A 21670-nucleotide genomic window follows, 5' to 3' on the forward strand; every position below is an offset into this window, starting at 1 on the left:
GGTCTCCGCCCAGGATCTATCCTTCGGTCGCAAAGTACTCCAGGCAGTAGTCCCACCCTAGGTATGCATCGTTGGGGTCTCATGTGACCGTCCTGGAGGATGACTTGGGAAAGAATAAGTTATTACCTGATAACTCCCTTTCCAGGAATCCTCCAGGACGGTGGACCCCCACCCTATTAATGTTTGGTATACTTAGAATTTATAGTTTGAGCTAGTCGCTTAAGCAGGCCAGTTCATCTTTTTACAACTGTGGGGCAGCCTGGGAGGCGGCCTTTTAAACCTAACTGTGCTTGTGTTTCCTGTAGGAGGAGGAGCCATCTCTCTCATGTGACCGTCCTGGAGGATTCCTGGAAAGGGAGTTATCAGGTAATAACTTATTCTTTTTTTTTCATTCAACCCAGCGGGCTAAACGAACAAAAAAAAGTAAAGCGCTCAGGAGGAGCCGTCAGAACGCATCAGAGAGTGCTGATCAGATCGGTGCCAATCGGCAGACCTTTTTTAGTCTTGACGCTTCAACCGAATGCCTGGCTTCTGTCGGCCTGGCCTGCCGTACATATTGGCCGAATGTTGATATTCGGCCCAAATGTGGTTGATATTTGGCCCATGTGTCTGGCCCTTTAACAGTGTCTATATAGGTTAGAGAGCACAGATCAGGGGCCACCCTCTGTCAGAACACAGTAGCTCAACGGGGGAGTTTTCTGTGCTAACATCAGCTTTTTATTGATTTTTTCTGAAGCAATACTGTAATGCATTCTGAAAAAACACATGTGATATTGGTTTTGTTTTAAACACTTGCAGCTTGGCAAGCTCTGTTTTGTGGTGAATGCTGGAATAAGATTTACATGGTAGTTGCATGGCTGCGTATTGGTACATCTACATGCAGGTTGCTATGAATTTATTAGGAGATGGGCACTACAGGGAAATTTTATTTATAAAACATTTTAGAACTGTTGAATTTGTAGTGTAAGAAAGTTGGTATGAATACAATATAAATAGTTTATTTCTCCTTCTTTTTTCAGGAGTCTGTCCGGAAAGCAGCAGAGTTAGCTTTGAAAACTCTGAGCAAGGTAGGTGCAATACGTTTTGTGCTTTATACATAAGCTGTCCATTGCATTTCTTTTTTTCATTTAGGCATGTTTTCTCAAAAAAAAAAAAAAAAAAGCCAAAAAAGGAGTTAATTCAGATGTGCACTGTGCAGATCAAGCCTATACACGTCTTTAGATTTGATTTTGAAAACAGGCTTTCTAAAGTGAAATATGGAGATGTCAGCCTCCTCTAATCTCTCATAATAGATGCTCTTAAAATGTGAAAATTTAAGCATAAAGCATGAAATGCAGCATGATAGCTCCAATCCTTGCAGAACAGGTTCCATCACGTCCCTTTTCAATATAACTGCAAGGATGCCAAAGCATATAGAGGAAAAGAAAAGCCACCACACCCCAATAGTGTGAAATTTGACATTTTATATATTTTTAAAACCATTAAGAACACTCACATAGATCTCGAAGTAACATCTCTGTAAAGAAAACTAAACATCCCAGAATTCCAAGCGCACATAGCTCCAGGTGGGCTGTGTCGTTTTAGTTAAAACTTAGCTGAAAACCATTCATCCCAAAATTCTGAGCACCAAAGTGCAATTACCTTCTGCCCTGCTCTTTTTGTGTAGATGCCCTAGAACAAATAATGATACAAATTTCCAGAATGGCTCTAATTTCCGTTCACATGCCAAGAATCTTGTGTCTCCAAAGCCTGGTCAGCTGAAGATGCCTATAAGACACCTCACGTGTATGCCCTTTGAAGGAGGATGTCTCTTTTGTTAGGCACTTAACAAATTCATTAAAGATGTCACAGAAGGGAAGGTTCTTTTGTGACAGTGGAAAATTCCAAAACCCCACTCCCCTGGAGCCTCTACCTCTTCAAAATACAGAGCATGCAATGCTGTACCCAGGCTTCAACTTTATATACTTCCTTTTGGCGTAAGACTTTGGCTACAAAGCCCAGCAAGTCTTGCTCAAAGCCCTCTTCTTAATTTAGAGGCGCTGTCAATCATACAAGTAGAGCAATGTTTATTACGGTTTGCCTCTGTCACAAACATCCCAGACCTGTGGTTTCAAAGGGGTACAAAATAGAGTTCAAAACTCTACCCCCTCACCACTTTCTTCTCTGAAATCAGTCAAACTTGGCCTGATTTGCAGAAAGCCTTGAACTATCTCGTGTGCCAGGGAGTAGTTGTGGCAGTACCCCTGCAGGACAGGTTCAAATGATTCTATTCAGACCAGTTCACTGTATGAAAACCAAATGGGTGTACTACTCCTATCCTGGACCTAAAAAAAAATCCCTCAGCAGATACCTCCCCAGATTCCAAGATTTTGCAAGAGGTCTGAAAGGTCCGTATTGCTTCTCTTAGACCACAGGAATATTCTCTTCAGGTCTTGGCAGCTGCTGTTTTCCACCTCACACTGACTTCTTGCCAAAAGCCTGGTACACACCTACAACAACTAGTAGCACTACCCATACATTAGAAGACTCCTCTCCAAACCCGATTCAATACAATAACCAACAAGGATATCTCCCCTCTTCCGCATGCTGCAGTTATCTAATCTTAACATTCTCTCAGGTCACAAACACTCTTTGTCGATTCTTGTTCAGTTACTATGTACTGTCTATTCCTATATTACCACATATTGTTTATGTACTACTTTGTTTAAACTCAAAGACTTTACGGGGAAAAAAAAGCCTGGTACACACTATTAGTTTGGGTTGAATGAAAAAAAAGCTCAGTTAAACGAAAACAAAAAACTTTGAAAGCCGCTATACTAACTATGCGAAGTTAGTATAGCAATCTCCCCCACTGAGCTATTGTGTTCTGACAGGGGGTGCCCCCTCCTCACGCCACAACCCTCTGATCAGCGCTTCTCTCCATTGGCTGAGATCACTGATCAGGAGTTGGTCGGCGTTTGTGTAAGCAGGTCCATCACACACACAGGAGAAGTACGTTCCCCACCTGTGTGCACTGGACTTTGAACACGGCAACTCCTGCTAGAGTCTCTAAAAAAAAATGCTGTAGGGTTGGAGGGGGCGTGGCAGCTCGGAGCAATGGGAGATAAAGGGCAATGCATGGCATCCAGTATCTCTTAATAGCAGGGCTATGTGTGTGGCACAAAACTGACTACAGGAGATACAGACATGCTGTATGTCTGTACAATATCTGGTATATGCTAGCAAGGATCTCAGGGACACAAACTGACCATGGATCTGCGCTTGCATGCTTGCCATGATCAGTAGGAAACTGGTTGGATCACCAGGTATTTTGCAGAAACCTACAAAGTGAATAACTTACAGGCTATATTTACTAACAAGTATGCGAATAACCAAACCTATTTTTTTTTTTTCTTAGACTAACAGGTCTTGAAGGACAGAGGTGTCTCTGGATCTGTCATTTAAGAATTTAAGAGACCGATTATTGGACCTCCCCTCTCTTAAATAAGATCTCCCAGAATGCCGTAGTGACACTGTAATTGGCTGAGAGACCCATGGACATTAACAGTTTGTTTAACTGTAATTCTCACACTAGTGTCAGAGGCAACAGTGCCACCTACTGACGGAAGGGAGAAACGCAGTCAAACCAGATTAAGAGAGGAAGTTCAATTACCACAGTAAAATTACAGCCAGGCTAGTTAAGGCCCAGCAACTAAATTTAACAGCAACCTTGCATTAAAACAAGGGTGCTACACTTACTTTGCTGAAAGCAAGGAAAGATCTACTATCGTACGAGGATATCCTTCTGTGCCTGGTGTGCACTTCAAGTCACAAAAAATATTCTATGCCTCATATTCTTACCTTTCTACAATCAGGCCTTTACCAGAACTTGGCCTTAAGCACTCATGCACACAGGAATGCTGCTTATACAGGCATTTGGCATTTTTTCTTTCAGCCTGTAGAAGTAACTCTGCTTGCGTATGTGTTCGTGCACATTTGGGCGTTTTACAGTCATATTTGTAGATGACCCATCGGCAGTTCTATCAACCTGGTCAGCAGCTCGGACAGCTAGCCACGGCCTAAATTTTTGGCCCTATCCAGCCATGTGAGGTTCGGACCCACGGATGATGAAACATCCAATCCCCCCAGCCCAATAATCGCCACAGGGAGCCCAACAGACATCCCTGCCCCAGTCACTAACCCCCAGGGGACCGGGAACCCGCTCAAAAAACCCTGCCTGCGATTCGGACAGCCGAGTCAGCAACAACCACATCACCCCCCCCCCCACACTTCTGGAGCATGTGGGTTGGGGCTAAAAGACCCACTGTGACTGTTTTAGAGGGGCTGGAACATGGAAGGGAACCCTGGGGTCCGAAAATCCCAGGGAAGGGGCTCACATCCACCCTGAGGAACCACAAGGGGGGGGGGGACGACATTACTCACCACGCCTTGGAGCTGGGCAGGCACCACTCCGGGCAGATCACCTCCCCATCTTGTAATGGGGGGGGGGTGCTGTAGGCCAGAGGTACGCTGCGACTCAGGCCGCGACCAGGTCGTGTGTGTCCTCACGAGATGTTTCACTCGCCGGCCAGCCCCCGTCCAGTGGGGCTATGTCGCAGCAGACCTAGTGTAGTCAAACTCTTTTTTAACTCTTTTCCGCCTAGTGTTCTACTCCTAATGAGAGCAGCAAAACCCAAGGGTCAAAGATGATAGGGAGCTGTGTCCGTTAATGAACGAAAGAGAAATATTATATATTGAAAGAGGTCCTGTAGAATAAAATGATGGCAATTGCAGTTTTGAATTGAATTTTAGTTCATACAAACACAATACCCAATGTTTTTGGTAAATTATAAAAGATGGGATTGCGTTGAAAAAATACCTAATGTGTTAAGCTTTAAAATTGTATGCGCCCGTGAATTTGCAGAAAGCCCTACCCTAAGTTTTCCATAGGTGACACTCTAAATGGTTCTACATGTTTTCAGTTTAAAGTTAACAGTGAATTTTGGCCCTGGAATTTTCTTTTCACTCATTTGCAGCAATACCTCACGTGGTGCGTCATTGAGACCCCCCTAGTGTCTCCCCTGCCTTTCACTGCAGCTAATCAAGTACAGGTTGTGTTGAACTTTTTCCCTGGCTACGGTAGCTGGGGAATGACAGCTCTGAATACGGAAGTGATGAAATCCTCACTTTTTTTGAGTTTATTGGTCACAGAGAAGACCAGCAAACAGATGTTCTCTGATCTCCTCTGCTCAGCATCCTGAAGCCATTTACTGTGGTCTCCGGCTCAGGCAGAACAGCCTGTGAACCACCGCAGGTGGCATTGGTGAGGGGGGAGAAGACTTTCACTATACTGTAAAAGGGATCAGGTAGCTCTACAGCCACCCAGATTACTTTTACATGAAAACCAAGAGTGGGCTTGAACAGATAAACACCAAGCTCATGAATGCGGCAGCAGCTGTGAGTTTGCTTTAACCCCTTGACTACCAGGATGTTTATAAATGTACCTCAGTAGACAAGAGGGTAATGAATACCAATTTGTTCCCTAATGTGGCAGAGTAGAGAAAAGCGTGGAGAGTTAAGGTTATAATCTCCACCTCATCCAGTTGGAGAATGCCTTGTATTCATTAAAAAAAGATAGTGTTCTGGAAAGGTTGAAGTGCCAAATGCCCTGTTATCAGTTTTCAGTGGGGCAGCTACTCCACGCAGGTACAGTGATTATCCCTTTCCACAGCAGTCCTTTGGGATGAAATCTGCATATTTACGTTAGTCAAAGCTGGACCTGTCTAGGTATGCAATTAAGAACCTACTTGGAGTTCAGTTTAAATTCTAACTAAAGGCAATTGTTTTCTGTTTTGGATAGAGCTGAGAGAGATTAGAACACCTGTTAATTTTTACTGCTGTCTGTACCCTTGTTAAAGATATTCACCCTCTCAATCTGTCCTGTTTACCATTATCACAAGTGAAAAAAATTCCAAATAGAGGGCACATTTTCTAGCTGTTTTGGCTATGTGACAGGAAGCAAAGGAAAATCTCCCCAATGGGACATAGGTGACTAAAAAAAACAAAAACACTTGACACCATTAAAAACTCTCTTGTTCTATCAAAAATGAAAAAAAGTTTTGCCTTTAGTTCTTCTTAACATTCACCTGGTTTGGTGAATTTGGGTAGTCATTTTGCAAGGGATATGTACTTTATTGTTTGTTTTAAAGATTTTAAGCTTACCTGTGTGAATCAGGACTTTTCTGTGGCTCATGAAAACCCTAGCATGTAACTGTACTTTACTCATACTAGAATCTAAGAAAGCAGTACCTTCCCTACATGCTCTGGCCCAACAATTAGCCTCTTGAGTATCAAAGTCAGCACATTCTTGCTGTCTAAACATAACAAGCAACTATGTGTTTTCACATTTTATTGATCCTTGTTTAACATTTAGCGCCTCACCTAGCATAAGAGAATTTGGGTAATCTCATTAAGTATGTGCTATACCATAACAATATTAGCAAACTCCCTTTTTAAATTAGGGTTAATTTGATTATCCAGATTTAGTCTTAATGTGATATAAGCAATCCAGTTAATTCAGTCTGTGTGTTTCTTTTTTAGGTGTGTATAAGGATGTGTGAACCCAGCAAGGGAACAGCTGGGCAGAGAACAATTGCTGTGCTTCTGCCTTGCCTTCTAGACAAAGGGATAGTGAGCACAGTGACTGAAGTGCGTGCACTCAGGTAAGTGTAAGGTCTAAATGCAGAGCACCCACCATTACAAAAAAGCAGCTCTATAAACATGTACCTTTTATATTGGTACAGAAATCTTCTCAATCACTCCCCAACAAAATGTGTTTCTATACTACCATGTTCTTCCTGTGTCAAAGTTGTACAGGGTTAGAAACGCAGACGGAGTGATCCCCAGTTTTCACCCACATTAATCCTCCTCTATTTATTACATTTTCGCCCTAACTTAATCCATGGGTCCGAGCAATTGTGCAGAAGGATGCAGGGCGGACTTCTGCTTTTACTGCCTGAGAGCAAAGTCATTCAGAAAGTTTAGTGGTTGCAAACCTGTGAAAATGCCCTAGTTGTGCTACATTTTTTTTTTATTTGGACTTATTTTTATGCTAAAAAAAATGCGCAAAGCAATTGTATTTTTCTTTTGTGCATAGTAGTGTAGCATTGAAAGGCAAAAATGCTCTTCTATATTAAAATGCAAAGATTTTTGAAGGTTTTAGTATAATCAAAAGATTTGTTGGTTATGTTTAGGAGATGCATCAATTACATTTAGAATTATGTTAGGAAAAGGTCACAGGAAAATGCATTGTTTACGATTTCTTCCAGATTAAAATCTAAAAAATCAAATATATGTTTCCAAGTTTAAGCCCTGCCTGTCCTGGCTATAGGGAGCTGGCATTATTTAAGTGGGGTGTTTGGTAGGAAAAAGGATCTAGAATTTCAGGGAATATAGGCAGAGATGGGTCTAGGAGGATTTAAGTGATATTAGCCACATATTTCACCATATTATTTTCTTTGTTTTTTCTCTTCTCTTTAGCATTAACACACTTGTGAAAATAAGTAAAAGTGCAGGGGAATTGCTGAAGCCCCATACCCCAAAGCTGATCCCTGCTTTGTTAGAATCTCTAAGTGTTTTGGAACCTCAGGTGCTGAATTATTTAAGTCTCAGAGCTACAGATCAGGAGAAGGTAAGCACAATAAAAAATGTTTTCAGGTTTGCTTAGTAAGGCAGTTCAAAAAATCACAAAATAGTGAATAGTTAAAGGATAAGTTCAACTTTTTGAACATGTATGTTTTACCCATATCAATGTGTTGGCGGGGGTTCTTCTCCCTGCACCCGCTGTCACAATTCAAAAACAACATGGCGTGAGGTGGCAGACGGCTTGTACTTCTGAATGAACTGTTAGGGTGCTGATGAGCCTTTGTATTCAATCACAAGATGTGCTTATCTGCAAAACTCTGACATTGCACCCCATTACCTATTTTACTTTATATCCTATACAGTATCTCACAAAAGTGAGTACACCCCTAATATTTTTGTAAATATTTTAGTATATCTTTTCATGTGACAACACTGAAGAAATTACACTGTTACAATGTAAAATAGTGAGTGTACAGCTTGTATAACAGTGTAAATTTACTGTCCTCTCATAATAACTCAACACACAGCCATCAATGTCTAAACCGCTGGCAACAAAAGTGAGTACACCCCTAAGTGAAAATGTCCAAATTGGGCCAAATTAGCCATTTTCCCTCCCCGGAGTCATGTGACTCGTTAGTGTTACAAGGTCTCAGGTGTGAATGGGAAGCATGTGTGATAAATTTGGTGTTATAGCTCTCACTCTCTCATACTGGTCACTGGAAGTTCAACGTGGCACCTCATGGCAAAAAACTCAGACGATCTGAAAAAATAGACTTGTTGCTCTACATAAAGATGGCCTAGACGAGAAGAAGATTGGCAAGACCCTGAAACTGAACTGCAGCATGGTGGCAAAGAACATACATCACTTTAACAGGACAGGTTCCACTCAGAACAGGCCTCGCCATGGTCAACCAAAGAAGTTGAGTGCACGTGCTCCGCGTCATATCCAGAGGTTGTCTTTGGGAAATAGACAAATGAGTGCTGCCAGCATTGCTGCAGAGGTTTAAGGGGTGAGGGGTCAGCCTGTCAGTGCTCAGACCATACGCCGCACACTGCATCAAATTGGTCTGCACGGCTGTCATCCCAGAAGGAAGCCTCTTTTAAAGATGATGCACAAGAAAGCCCGCAAAGAGTTTTCTGAAGACAAGCAGACTAAGGATATGGATTACTGGAACCATGTCCTGTGGTCTGATGAGACTAAGATAAATGTATTTGGTTCCGATGGAGTCAAGTGTGTGTGGCGACAACCGGGTGAGGAGTACAAGGACAAGTTTGTCTTGCCTACAGTCAAGCATGGTGGTGGGAGTGTCATGGTCTGGGGCTGCATGAGTGCTGCCAGGACTGGGGAGCTACAGTTCATTGAGGGAACCATGAATGCCAACATGTACTGTGACATACTGAAGCAGAGCATGATTTCCTCCCTTCAGAGACTGGGCGGCAGGGCAGTATTACAACATAATGACCCCAAACACACCTCCAAGACGATCACTGCCTTGCTAAAGAAGCTGAGGTTAAAGGCGATGGACTGGCCAAGTATGTCTCCAGACCTAAACCCTATTTAGTATCTGTGGGGCATCCTCAAAAGGAAGGTGGAGGAGCGCAAGGTCTCTAACCTCCACCCGCTTCATGATGTCATCGTGGAGAAGTGAAGGAGGACTCCAGTGGCAACCTATGAAGCTCTGGTGAGCTCCATGCCCAAGAGGGTTAAGGCAGTGCTGGAAAATAATGGTGGCCACACAAAATATTGATGCTTTGGGCCCAATTTGAACATGTTCACTTAGGGGTGTACTCACTTTTGTTGCCAGCAGTTTAGACATTAATGGCTGTGTGTTGAGTTATTGAGGGGACAGCAAATTTACACTGTTATACAATCTGTATACTCACTACTTTACATTGTAGCAAAGTGTTATTTCTTCAGTGTTGTCACATGAAAAGATATAATAAAATGTTTACAAAAATGTTAGGGGTGTACTCACTTTTGTGAGATGCTGTATTTTCTATTTACACTGCTTTACTGAATGTATCTGAAGGTTTTGCTTGTTGGTATGCATTGCTTTTATACCTTTTTTGCAGATGCAACAAAACTGTCACTTTACCCAAAGGTGATATTTTGTATAGATGGATGCTGAGATCAGATTAACAGTCATATTTATACAAAATGTAAAATTTGGTACAGAACAGATTTATTTGTGGCCTTTAATAGGCAGCTTTTAGGCTCTCTGGTGCTTTGTATTGCTGGCCTTACAAATTGTAGAAAAAAAAAAAAGTTTTGGCTTTTCCTCTTTGCTTCCAGTACAGTTATCTGAACACTTTCTCCTTGACCATCAATTGCACCTGCTGTCTGCATGTGTGCACCAAGAAGAAGATGTATACCAGACAGACACAGTGGTGCATTAGGTTGCTAGACAGTTGATGAAGTGATGTGGTTGCTTTGGGCTGCAAATGCAGTGTGCTTTTGGCATCAGTTCAAGCCTCTATATTGATTCACAATTAATTGACTGCTACGTTTTTGACCTGCTTCAAGAAACTTGTATACTGAAAGATGCATTTCTGACAAAAGCCTTTTACCACTGGCTTATAGTTAAACAAATTCTGGGGACAGGTGTAAATCCTAATTAACCTTGCTCCAACATTTCTCTTTAGCCTTCAACTGAATAGTCAAAATAGCAGACACCTAAAACTCTCAATAGTGACATGTTGCATGCTTCTTCTTCTTCAGGCTGCTATGGACAGTGCAAGACTGAATGCTGCCAAATCTTCCCCAATGATGGAAACTATAAATATGGTAAGATCATTTGTTTCTGTTAGATTTTAGGTGACTGTGTTACTTGGTGAAGACTATTTTGATATTACTACTAGATATATGTAAGTAAGTTAAAACTACTGATTTGCTAGGTTGACATAATTATAATGCTCTTTATTGGCACCCCTTATAAGTAAATTGCCTTTATTTAACTTTAATAGGTTATTCACTTTTAGAATCTGGTTCTATTTCAGTAAAATTTTAATTGGCCTTAATTTCATTTGGCAAGTTTTCATTAAGAATTTTTGATACTAGTGTCTATTTTTACCCAGTTTTCCACTGTAGTAGCAAACTACAGTCACCAGAACACATGCAATAATGTTGTTACAATTGTGTAGAAGTAAAGGATACTATCTCAGGAGTTGTTTGTTTCTGTAGTGTATTCAGCACCTGGACGTTCCTGTTCTGGCTGAACTTGTCCCGAGGCTGTGCGATTTGATTAAAAGTGGACTTGGTCTAGGTACAAAGGTAAGCTATAGGAAGGGGTTTTCTTTTACATTAGTTAAAATGTGCATTTTAAAGTATTGATAATTAGCCGCTTCTGGACCGCCCCACGTACATATACTGCAGCAGGGCGACCCTTCAGCGCAAAATCGGATACGTCTTACTTTTTACTTCCTACATGGTGTCCTTCCCCAGAATCCATTAATTACATATAGGAGGGGAAAAAAATCTAAGAGATATGCTAGTGCATAGCCATCTCAACAGAACTCCAGCACAACTACTTCCACTTTGCTACCGTGAGAACCCATTGGCTGCTTTAAATGCTGTCATTGCAAGGCATGCACATTCATTCCAACAACTGAGTAATTTGTAAATCCAAAGGATGATACAATGATCCAATTTAAATCATTTTACAATTGCAGCTCAGGAGTGATTTACGCAGCCAAGTGTCCGTGCCCCAAATTATATGTGGGCAAAACCATTCGTCAGCTACGGCGACGGGTTTTGAAGCACATTGGGGATATAACACTCAATGGAGATAGAACCTTGAACACCTGCGACAGGTGCATAGTAATGAACCATACCAACTCAAGTTCTGGGTCATTAAACAACCAAAACTAGGTGTATGAAAGGGAAATCTGGATAAAAATTTATTAAAAACCGAGACAAGGGTGGATTTTCCGGTTAAACTTGCGTGCGCCATCAGGCTTGAATGAGGGTTTTACTTATCTGCCCTTTATCAAGAAATGATCAGATTTTCAGTGTGCATTCTGTGTTCCCCTTTAAATTGAATATAAGCCTATAATGTTCTGGACTGTTAAAAATGGTTAGAGAAGACTAGGAATAGAAAAAAGGGGTATTTAGAGCTCAACATAGGAATAATAATATGTCTTTACTCAATTGCCTCTATGCCTTCTTATATGGACTTTTAAAGAGGTCTCTTGGGGATTTCGGGGAATTTTTGACATTTCCCCAGATTCTGAGTTTTCTGGTTACTCCCAACTAGATGATGATTCCCCACCGAAATTGCGTCTGGACGTATATTTGGACTCAATTGTTCCCCCATAGGAATGGGGATTTTTAGGCAGGCATGACGCCAATGTAGAAAAAGTAAAAATTAAACAATTTTATTTAGTCATATTAAAATAACTGATACTGTTATACAGTCAATAAAACCAAAACAAATACAGTAGAATGAATAACAAGCATCTTCATGACAATATGCATCCTAATGCGAAGCATAGGTAGTACAAATAAACTCCATATCACCCAATCATATTTGCGTCATGACACGATTCCACGGTAACGTCATGATGTCCTATTACGCCATGACGCAAATTTGCGTTATGATGGGATGTGCGTGATGACGCAAATGTGGAAATAACTTGGGAAAACCCTATAAATAGAGGGAAGAAGGGGTTGGCCCCCATTTGACTCCAACCATGTGGGGATAGTTTGGTCCCCTCCATTTTCTTTCTTTCTTTATCTTTTGACATTTTTACTTTTGGCGCATTTATTTTCTCTTACGTCCTCCGACAGTCGCCGCCACTTCATATTCATCACTAATGGGGTTATTGACCTTTGCTCCGTAGGAGTAGCTAGGCAACAAAATTTGTTAATATCAAAGCTTTTAGCATATCCCACCCCTAGGGGGTGGTCCCCTCAGTCAATACCTCCCTGCTTCCTGCATTCCCAACTCAGTTTCTAATGCCTAGCTTAGGAGTAGGCTGGCTGTTCCTGTGCTGGGGCTCTCAGTCTCAGCCTCTATTCTCTTTTTGATTTTATTTTGAGTCTTTTTCTCTTTCTTTTACTTAGCTGTTAATTTTCAGCTTTAGTTAGTTTCTTCGGATGAAGATGATCATGCGGAGCTGGGTCTCGGACTGGCCACCCTGGATCCCAGGGTTCAGGGCCAGGGGCTTCCCAGCCTGCCATCGAGCGTTCAGCGCAGGTTTCCCTGGCATATTGAACGACCCATCCCTGTTCGCTGCAGGGATGCTATCTGTGAGGTGGCTACCCCACTGGACGCCATTGCGGTTTCGCACCGCAGTTCCACTGCGTCCTGGCTGCGACACTCCCTGTCCTCAGTGCAGCGGTTTGGTCGCTGGAGAAGGCTCCCCACGCCATCCGGACTGGTAAGTGTAAATCTATGTGGGGACCTGTCTATTTGGGTGTCAGTCTGGGACTGTGTGACCCTGCATGCCTGTGTAAATGCTGAACTCCCTGTCAGATTCCTGTGTGGAATAGCTGCCTGTCTGTGGGCTGCAAGGGGGGGGGGCTCTCCCGCTCTGCTGTGTGGCTGCATAAAACAGTCTGGGCTTAGGCATGCTGTGCGGCGATCGCTGCTGCGTCCTTCTCAGGGTCTCACTCATCTCTAGACCTTGTGGGGTCTGAGGGGGAGGCTGAGGTAGAAGGGGTTGATAATTCTCCCCCTGGCTCGTCTGAAGAGCTTGCACTCATGGATGAGTTGGTTGCTTCTATCAAGCAAACGCTGCATTTGCAGGATGAACCATGTCCTCCTGTTTTGATGTCCTCTTATGGGACGCAGAGAAAACACAGAACATCGCAGGTTTTACCTTGCTCTGCGGAATTTCAGCGCGTGGTTGATGAGCAATGGCGCAATTTAAAGAAGCCTTTTGCTGTGCCGAGCAGGTTCAAACTGCGTTATCCATTTACACCCACCACTGATGAGCGTTGGTGTGTGCCGCCTCAGGTGGATCACGCGGTGGCGATTTTGAATAAATCCACTGCGATCCCTGCTGAGGATACCCCGGTGTTCCGGGACCCGACGGACAGGAGATTGGAGTTTCTGGCCCGTCATGCTTATACGGTTGCTGGTTCTATGCTGAAGCCTATTTTTGCTTCCATTATGGCAGCCCAGGCTATTGCGGATTGGACGCAGGTGCTCAGGCGCACCCTGGTGGCTGACTCTGCCCCGCCAACAACTTTGGCTATGGTGGATCAAATTCATCAGGGTGTCATGTATTTGTGTGATGCGGACTTAGATTTGGTCCCTTTGGCTGGGCGTCTTTCAAGTGTGGCGGTATTGAACCGTCGCCTGATATGGCTGAAATGTTGGTATGTTGACCAGTCTTCTCGCAAGACTTTAGCTAATTTGCCCTACGCGGGATCTCGCCTTTTTGGCGAATCTTTGGATACTCTGATAAAGGGAATTTCTGGGGGTAAGAGCACTCTCTTGCCCCAAACTCACAAGAATAAGTTTGTTCGTGGTAAGAAGAATACCTCGTTTAGGCCCTCTCAGGGGTCCTTTCGTGCCTTTCGGTCGCACTATAAGGGCAAGCCCTTCAAGGGCCAAGGTTCCCAGAAGAAGCCGTGGACGGGTAAGCAGAAGTCCGGCCAGTCCGGGTCCGCTGCCCATAACAATTCGGCCTGAAGGGACGCCCTCACCCAGTTCTGGGGTGGGGGGACGTTTGCTCGGTTTTCTTCAACCCTGGCTGGACCGCATTCGGGACAGATGGGTTCAGGAAATCGTTCGATCTGGATACAAGATCGAGTTTCTCTCTCGGCCGGCGGGCAGGTTTTTCCCCTCAAACCTTCAGCTGACTCCGGAGCGCTTGCAGGATCTGCACCTGGCGGTGCGGGACCTGCGGGCCCAGGGAGTGGTGGTTCCGGTGCCTCATCGGGACAGATTTCGGGGGTTCTATTCCAATCTGTTCACTGTGCCCAGAAAGGAGGGCAAGGTACGTCCGATTCTGGACTTGAAAGCTCTGAACCACTTTGTGCGGGTTCGCAAGTTTCGCATGGAATCCCTGCGCTCAGTGGTGGCTGCCCTGGTTCCGGGGGAATTCCTGGCCTCCATCGATTTGAAGGATGCGTATCTTCACATTCCAATTTTCGAGGGTCACCAGAGGTACCTTCGATTCGCCATTGCGGAGGATCATTTCCAATTCGTGGCGTTACCTTTTGGTCTCGCTTCGGCTCCGCGGGTTTTCACCAAGGTGCTTGCGCCGGTCCTGGCTTTGAGAGCCCAGGGCATCTCTGTCTTGGGGTATCTGGACGATATCTTGATTCGGTCTGCGACCAGTCAGGGCCTGGTGAACGACCTGTCCATCACGATGCAGACTCTGCAGGAGTTCGGTTGGACGATAAATTTTCCAAAGTCAACGTTGTGTCCGTCAGTTCGTCTTCCCTACCTGGGGATGGTACTGGACTCTGTTGAAGCGAAGGTCTTCCTGCCGGAAGACCAGCTCCGGACACTTCAGAACGAAGTCAGGTCCCTCAGGGACAATCAGTGCTCGTCCCTCCGGACGTGTATGAGGTGTCTGGGATTAATGGTCTCGGCTTTCGAGGCGATTCCCTTCGCCCAGTTTCACACACGGGATCTCCAGGCAGAGGTCCTGGCCAAGTGGGACGGGCGTCCGCAATCTCTGGATCTGCGGATTTCGTTGAGCCGACTCACCCGAAGGGGTCTTTTGTGGTGGCTCCAGTCCCCGGCGGTGTTGGGGGGCAAGTCCTTTCGTCCTTTGTCGTGTACGGTGATCACCACGGATGCCAGCCTGTCGGGCTGGGGTGGTGTCCTGGGCGTTCTGTCCGCCCAGGGAACTTGGTCGGAGGAGGAATCCTCCCTTCCGATCAACATTCTGGAATTGCGAGCGATAAATCTCTGTCTTCTGCGTTGGACGGACAGGCTTCAGGGCCATCCGGTTCGGGTGCAGACGGACAATGCCACAGCGGTGGCCTACATCAACCACCAAGGGGGCACCAGGAGTGCCCGAGCGGCTCGGGAAGTAGCCGACATTCTGTCTTGGGCCGAGATGCACGTCCCGGCGATATCTGCAGTTCACATTCCGGGGGTGGAGAACTGGCAGGCGGATTATCTGAGTCGCCAGACCCTGGACCAGGGAGAATGGTCCCTTCATCCGGATGTCTTTCAGATGTTGTGCGCGAAGTGGGGGTCCCCAGATGTGGACCTGTTCGCGTCTCGTCTAAACAACAAGGTGGAAAGGTTCGTGGCAAGGACGCGCGATCCTCGGGCAGACGCCTCATACGCGTTAGTGGCGCCCTGGCATCAGTATCGTCTGATGTATGCCTTTCCACCGATTCAGCTGCTGTCGAGGCTCCTTCGCAGGTTGGGCTCGGAACCGCACGCGGTGATTCTGGTGGCGCCAGACTGGCCTCGCCGGTCTTGGTACGCAGACCTCGTGAATCTGGCGGTCGACGCTCCGTGGCGTCTGCCTCTTCGAGAAGATCTCCTGTCTCAAGGACCGATCGTCCATCCTGCTTTACAGTCGCTGGCTTTAACGGCCTGGCTGTTGAAAGCCAGGTCCTGAAGGATAGGGGTCTCTCCCCTGAGGTCATTCCCACTTTGATAAAGGCTAGAAAAGCCTCTTCGGGGGAGATTTACTACCGTACTTGGAAGGCGTATTTTGCCTGGTGTGAGTCCAGGGGGTATTCCCCTCGCTCGTACTCGGTATCGAGAGTGTTGGCTTTCCTTCAAACGGGCGTGGACCAGCGTTTGGCGTTGGCCACGATTAAGGGTCAGATTTCTGCACTGGCCATTCTCTTTCAACGCCCTGTGGCGTCTAATTCTTTGGTTAGCACCTTTGTTCAAGGGGTGCGACACTTGGCCCCTCCTCGGAGGGACCCTTTACCTCCATGGGACTTGAACCTTGTTCTGTCCGTGTTGCAACATGCTCCCTTTGAGAAGATCAGGGAGATCTCGTTGTCTCTATTGTCCAAGAAGGTTGCCTTTTTAGTGGCGATCACTTCGGCTCGCATGGTATCGGAGCTGGCGGCCTTGTCCTGCAGCTCTCCCTACTTGGTGATTCACTTGGATAAGGTGGTCTTACGACCTAACCCTTCTTTTCTTCCGAAGAGGATCTCAGAATTTCACCTCAATGAGGACATTGTCTTGCCTTCGCTTTACGCGAAGCCTAAGCATCCAAGGGAGGTGGCTTTGCATTCCTTGGATGTTGTTCGGGCGATCAGGGTTTACCTGTCATCAACTAAATCCTTTCGCAAGTCGGATTCTCTTTTTGTTCTTCCAGAGGGTCCTCGGAAGGGCATGGCAGCGTCGGCTGCGACCATCGCCAAATGGATCAGACAGACCATTGTGCAAGCCTATGCTTTGAAGGGGAAGGTTCCTCCTTTCCCTGTAAAGGCGCACTCTACCAGGTCTCTGAGTACGTCTTGGGCCTATCGTCATCAGGCTTCTGTCGCCCAGGTGTGTAAGGCTGCGACTTGGTCGTCAGTTCACACCTTCTCCAAATTCTACAAGGTGGATGTTCAGGCATCGGCGGATGCTTCCTTTGGCCGCAAAGTTCTTAGTGCGGCAGTGCCTTAGGGTCCCTTGTTTTGGGTCCTTGGCTGTTGGGATGTCTTTATCCCTAGGTTACTTGTTTTCCTGGGTTGTTGCTCCTGTTGAGCACGTTTTTTTCCTGTTGCCCAGTTGGTTCTCTTACTTTGGTAAAGTTCCTTTCTCTGATGTGGGTACTGCGTTGCTTTAGGCGCGGCTGCGTTTTTTCCCACCCCTCATGTCTACACTGCTATGGGACGTCCCCATTAGTGATGAATATGAAGTGGCGGCGACTGTCGGAGGACATAAGAGAAAACGGAATTTTTGTAAAATCTTACCTGTAAAATTCCTTTCTCTGAGTCCTCCGACAGTCGCCGCCCCCGCCCCTCTTTTGGGGTTTGTTTATGTACTCTACTGCTATGCTACTGAAACTGAGTTGGGAATGCAGGAAGCAGGGAGGTATTGACTGAGGGGACCACCCCCTAGGGGTGGGATATGCTAAAAGCTTTGATATTAACAAATTTTGTTGCCTAGCTACTCCTACGGAGCAAAGGTCAATAACCCCATTAGTGATGAATATGAAGTGGCGGCGACTGTCGGAGGACTCAGAGAAAGGAATTTTACAGGTAAGATTTTACAAAAATTCAGTTTTTTACTCCTGACAAAGCCTATTTACTAAGCAAAACATGTAGAGTTTTAATTTTTGGGAGCACTATTATGATTTGGGGTACAGCATGTTTTGTGGCCCGGGGGGGGGGGGGTTCTTTAGAGTTGGCAGGCTTCACCAGTGCTAATGGCATTTATTTTGATGAGGCAGGCTTGATCAGCTTTTCTGCCTTCAGAATTAGACTAGGCAGGACAACATTTGTCAGTCCAATTGTTAACCAGCCATCCTACTTTAAGAGCAGTAGATATTATGAAGTAGCCAGCCAATTTAGTAGTGTGTAGCTATCCAGATTCTGACAGGCTATATTCTCTGAGACAACCCTGATAGGAGAGCTTATGAGAGAAAGATTTCCTATGAGACTGGTTTGAACAGCTTTTCTAGCCTTCAGAGTAAGACCAGGCAGGTAATATTTGCTGCTTCAAATGTCAGACAGCCATTAGGTTTTGTGAGCAGTGAACATATAGATACTAGCTCCAGTGGACAGCTTTGCTACAAGATAAGATATTTAGGATAGATATGAGCCTCAGAGATAGAGCCTTGCAGCTTTTAGATTGACTTGATGAGTAAGAGAAGCAAGCATGACTAGTGGTGTGCAGCTACCTAGATTTTTATAGACCATCTTGTCTAGTCAGGCACAATTTAAGACTCCATAGGAGAGAGTAAATGTCTTCTCTTCCTTAATATCTATCTTCTCTTTTGGCTTGATTATTCACCATTGTGTGTACTCAATCATCAGTACACTATTGACCAACCAATAAACCCACCCTCCCTTTTTGTATATATATATATATAGTCCAGACAACGTCTTGTAGGAATGAATAAAAGCTATATTTTAAATACCTATGGTTTATGGTGCGTAAGGGAACACACCTTCGTTCAGTGTAGCTTCAGTCTGTTGCCCATGTAATATTTTTTGCTAAACTTCAGGTATTAGTTTGTGTTGCATTTTTTTAGCACTGATCACTGTATTGGTGTCGCTGTTCCCCAAAAATTGTCACTTAGTGTCAGATTTGTCCACCGCAATATCACAGTCCCGCTAAAAAACGCTGATTGCCGTCATTACTAGTAAAAAAAAATAAATATAAATTCCCTAATTCTATCTCATAGGTTTGTAAATACAATAAATTTTGCGCAAACCAATATACCTTTATTGGGAGGATTATTTTTACCAAAAACATGTAGCAGAATACATATTGGCCTAAATTAATGAAAAAATTTGATTTTATACATTTTTTGTTGTATGTGTTTTATAGCAGAAATTTAAACAAATATATATTTTTTTCAAAATTGTCGGACTTTTTTTGTTTATAGCACAAAAAATAAAAACTGCAGAGGTGATCAAATAACACCAAAAGACAGGTCTATGTTTGGGGAAAAAAAAGACATCAATTTTATCTGGGTACGGCATCGCACGCCGCGCAATTGTCAGTTTAAAATAACGCAGTGCCGTATTACAAAAATTGGCCTGGTCACGAAGGGGGGTAAATCTTCTGGAGCATAAGTGGTTAATGTATAGCTAGCTGTTTAACAGCTGCAGATTTGTGCTGGCTTTAGCTGTAACAAGGTTATAGCCAACAAAGATTCAAACGTATATGAAAGATATTTATTATGTGGGGGCAAATGAAAAGGCCAATTTTGTTAGACCAACAAAAACCTTTACAGATTGCCAGCAAACTGGAGTGTACCTGTTAGCATCCTGAAAAATTTCTGCCAGTCTCCTGCTAACGTTGCAAATGACCAAATGTAACCTGTCAGTCATAATACAAACAACCAGTCTAGCGGATTTTTCCCAATAGAAAAAAAATATATGGCCGAATAGTTAAAATATCAGGCATGGGTTAAAGATAATCGTAACCTTTACTGTGGTTTTCTAGGAATAAATTGTTTTCTAGCTTTAGAGATTCATTATTAAAAACTTTAATCACCGGTGTAACTTGTTTTTTTTTCCTTATTCTAAAGGGGGGATGTGCCAGTGTTGTTGTTTCTTTAACAACACAATGTCCCCAGGACTTAATGCCTTATTCTGGTAAGCTGATATTTTACAGTAACTACAGAGTACTAGTTGCCATCTTATCTGTTTGATAATTCTCCAGCTATTCTGGTGCTTTCTAAAACTTCTTTTTTTTTTTTACTAGGCAAACTTATGAGTGCTTTGTTAAATGGACTAAGTGATCGAAACAGCGTAGTACAGAAATCTTATGCCTTTGCCCTGGGGCATTTAGTTCGGGTAAGTTTTTTTTTTTTTGTATATTTAAGTATTACTACTTAAAGTTTAGTTGTTGATACATCAGTTGGGGCCTCTGTCATGAATGTTTGCTGTGTATCCACATTTATGGGATTTCCTCTTAATTTAATTTCTGCTGACAGTTATAATTAATTGATAAGGGAAGAAACCCAACAGCTTCTACAATAGTAGAGAATGTGTATGCAGGACAGGAAGTCAGGGGAAATCTCCCCAACAGGGAGACATAATAATAAAACCTAAGGTTATATTAGCTTTTCCAAAGCAAAGTAAACATTTTATATGGAATCCCAATTTAAACTTATGTTTGTTATTTAACTCTGTTTACAGACTGCTCGGGATACCAGCACAGAAAAATTACTCCAGAAGTTAAGTGCCTGGTACATGGAAAAAGAAGGTGAGCAAGAGTGTCTGCCTTGTTATTTGTCAGCTGTTACCATATCTTTATTGGGTTGTCAATTACTATGGGGTATATACTATTATCTGTTTAAATGCTAAGCATCAGCAGTCTGTGGATTCACATTCCCAGGCATGGTTCCCCATAAGGGAATGGTAATTGATGTTTCACATTTGAGGACTACAGCAGGGCTGCTTTCTGTTCGCTCCTAGATCAGTATGTCACTGACCCTCTTCCCTCTTACCCACTGGGAACCTTTAACATGTTACCTGGTCATGTGATCGCCATAATAGCTGTTACGCATCGGTGAGATAAAATTTGATAGTAAACAAGCATCTCCTGGCTCTAGCTATCAAGCTATATCTTTGTGTGCAAGAAATACAGTTTAAATAGCCGAGAGTGAGCGCCGTACATGTACGGCGATTTGCCTGGGAGCGGCTGCCTGCCGCAGTATAACTGCGGTGGGCGGTCATAAAGTGGTTAAGTGGGCAAGTTAGTCATAGTGTTCATATTAAATTAACTGATATATATTGATGGTGTTAAATTTGGTATAGGCATCAGGCATTATTGACTGCTCTGGACATACCTCTTTAATCATGCTCAAGTTATTCTGTGACTGTAATAATTGGATTTTCCCTACAACTTACCTGTAAAATCCTTTTCTTGGAGTACATCACGGGACACAGAGCAGGCCATGATAATGACTATCTAGGTTATATGCCACCTATAGGTGAATGGACACTGGCAACCAATAGACAGGAAGTTCCCCATATATAACCCCTCCCACACAGGAAGAAGCTCAGTTTTTGCAGCAAACACTAAATATCCCAGAAAAGAGGGGAGGGACCTCTGTGTCCCGTAATGTACTCCAAGAAAAGGATTTTACAGGTAAGTTGTAGTAAAAAATCTAATTTTCTTTATCGTACATCACAGGACACAGAGCAGGCCATAATAATGACTATCCAGGATGTCCTAAAGCAATGCTATTGAGGGGAAGGAACACAGTAATCCAAAGACCGCCATCAGACTTAAAAAGAATCTATACTGCTGCTTGTAACACTGTATAGCCAAATTCAGTCCCCTGTCGAGCTCTAACATCCACCTGGTAGAACCTAGTGAATGTATGCACTGAAAACCAAGTAGCAGCTTGCAAATCTGAGCCATAGACACTTGATGATGCACTGCCCACAAAGCACCCTCCTGGTAGAGTGCACCTTTAATCTAAAGGGTGGGACCTTACC

At 44.0% G+C, this 21670-nt stretch overlaps 1 protein-coding gene across 2 annotated transcripts in view; it reads left to right on the top strand.

Annotated features, from left to right (window-relative positions):
• The window catches only part of ECPAS (Ecm29 proteasome adaptor and scaffold), a 230229-nt gene that overhangs the window by 172492 nt on the left and 36067 nt on the right, over window positions 1-21670 (top strand). For both annotated transcript variants that reach the window (XM_082267213.1, XM_082267214.1), the window contains 8 exons: window positions 1020-1067; window positions 6580-6701; window positions 7519-7669; window positions 10343-10408; window positions 10805-10894; window positions 19750-19816; window positions 19926-20017; window positions 20363-20429. In XM_082267213.1, the coding sequence (XP_082123339.1) occupies window positions 1020-1067; window positions 6580-6701; window positions 7519-7669; window positions 10343-10408; window positions 10805-10894; window positions 19750-19816; window positions 19926-20017; window positions 20363-20429 (703 nt within the window). The remainder of the gene's footprint in view (window positions 1-1019; window positions 1068-6579; window positions 6702-7518; window positions 7670-10342; window positions 10409-10804; window positions 10895-19749; window positions 19817-19925; window positions 20018-20362; window positions 20430-21670) is intronic.

Source organism: Pelophylax lessonae (assembly GCF_965119305.1).
Source record: "Pelophylax lessonae genome assembly, chromosome: 1".
Classification (NCBI taxonomy): Eukaryota; Metazoa; Chordata; class Amphibia; order Anura; family Ranidae; genus Pelophylax; species Pelophylax lessonae.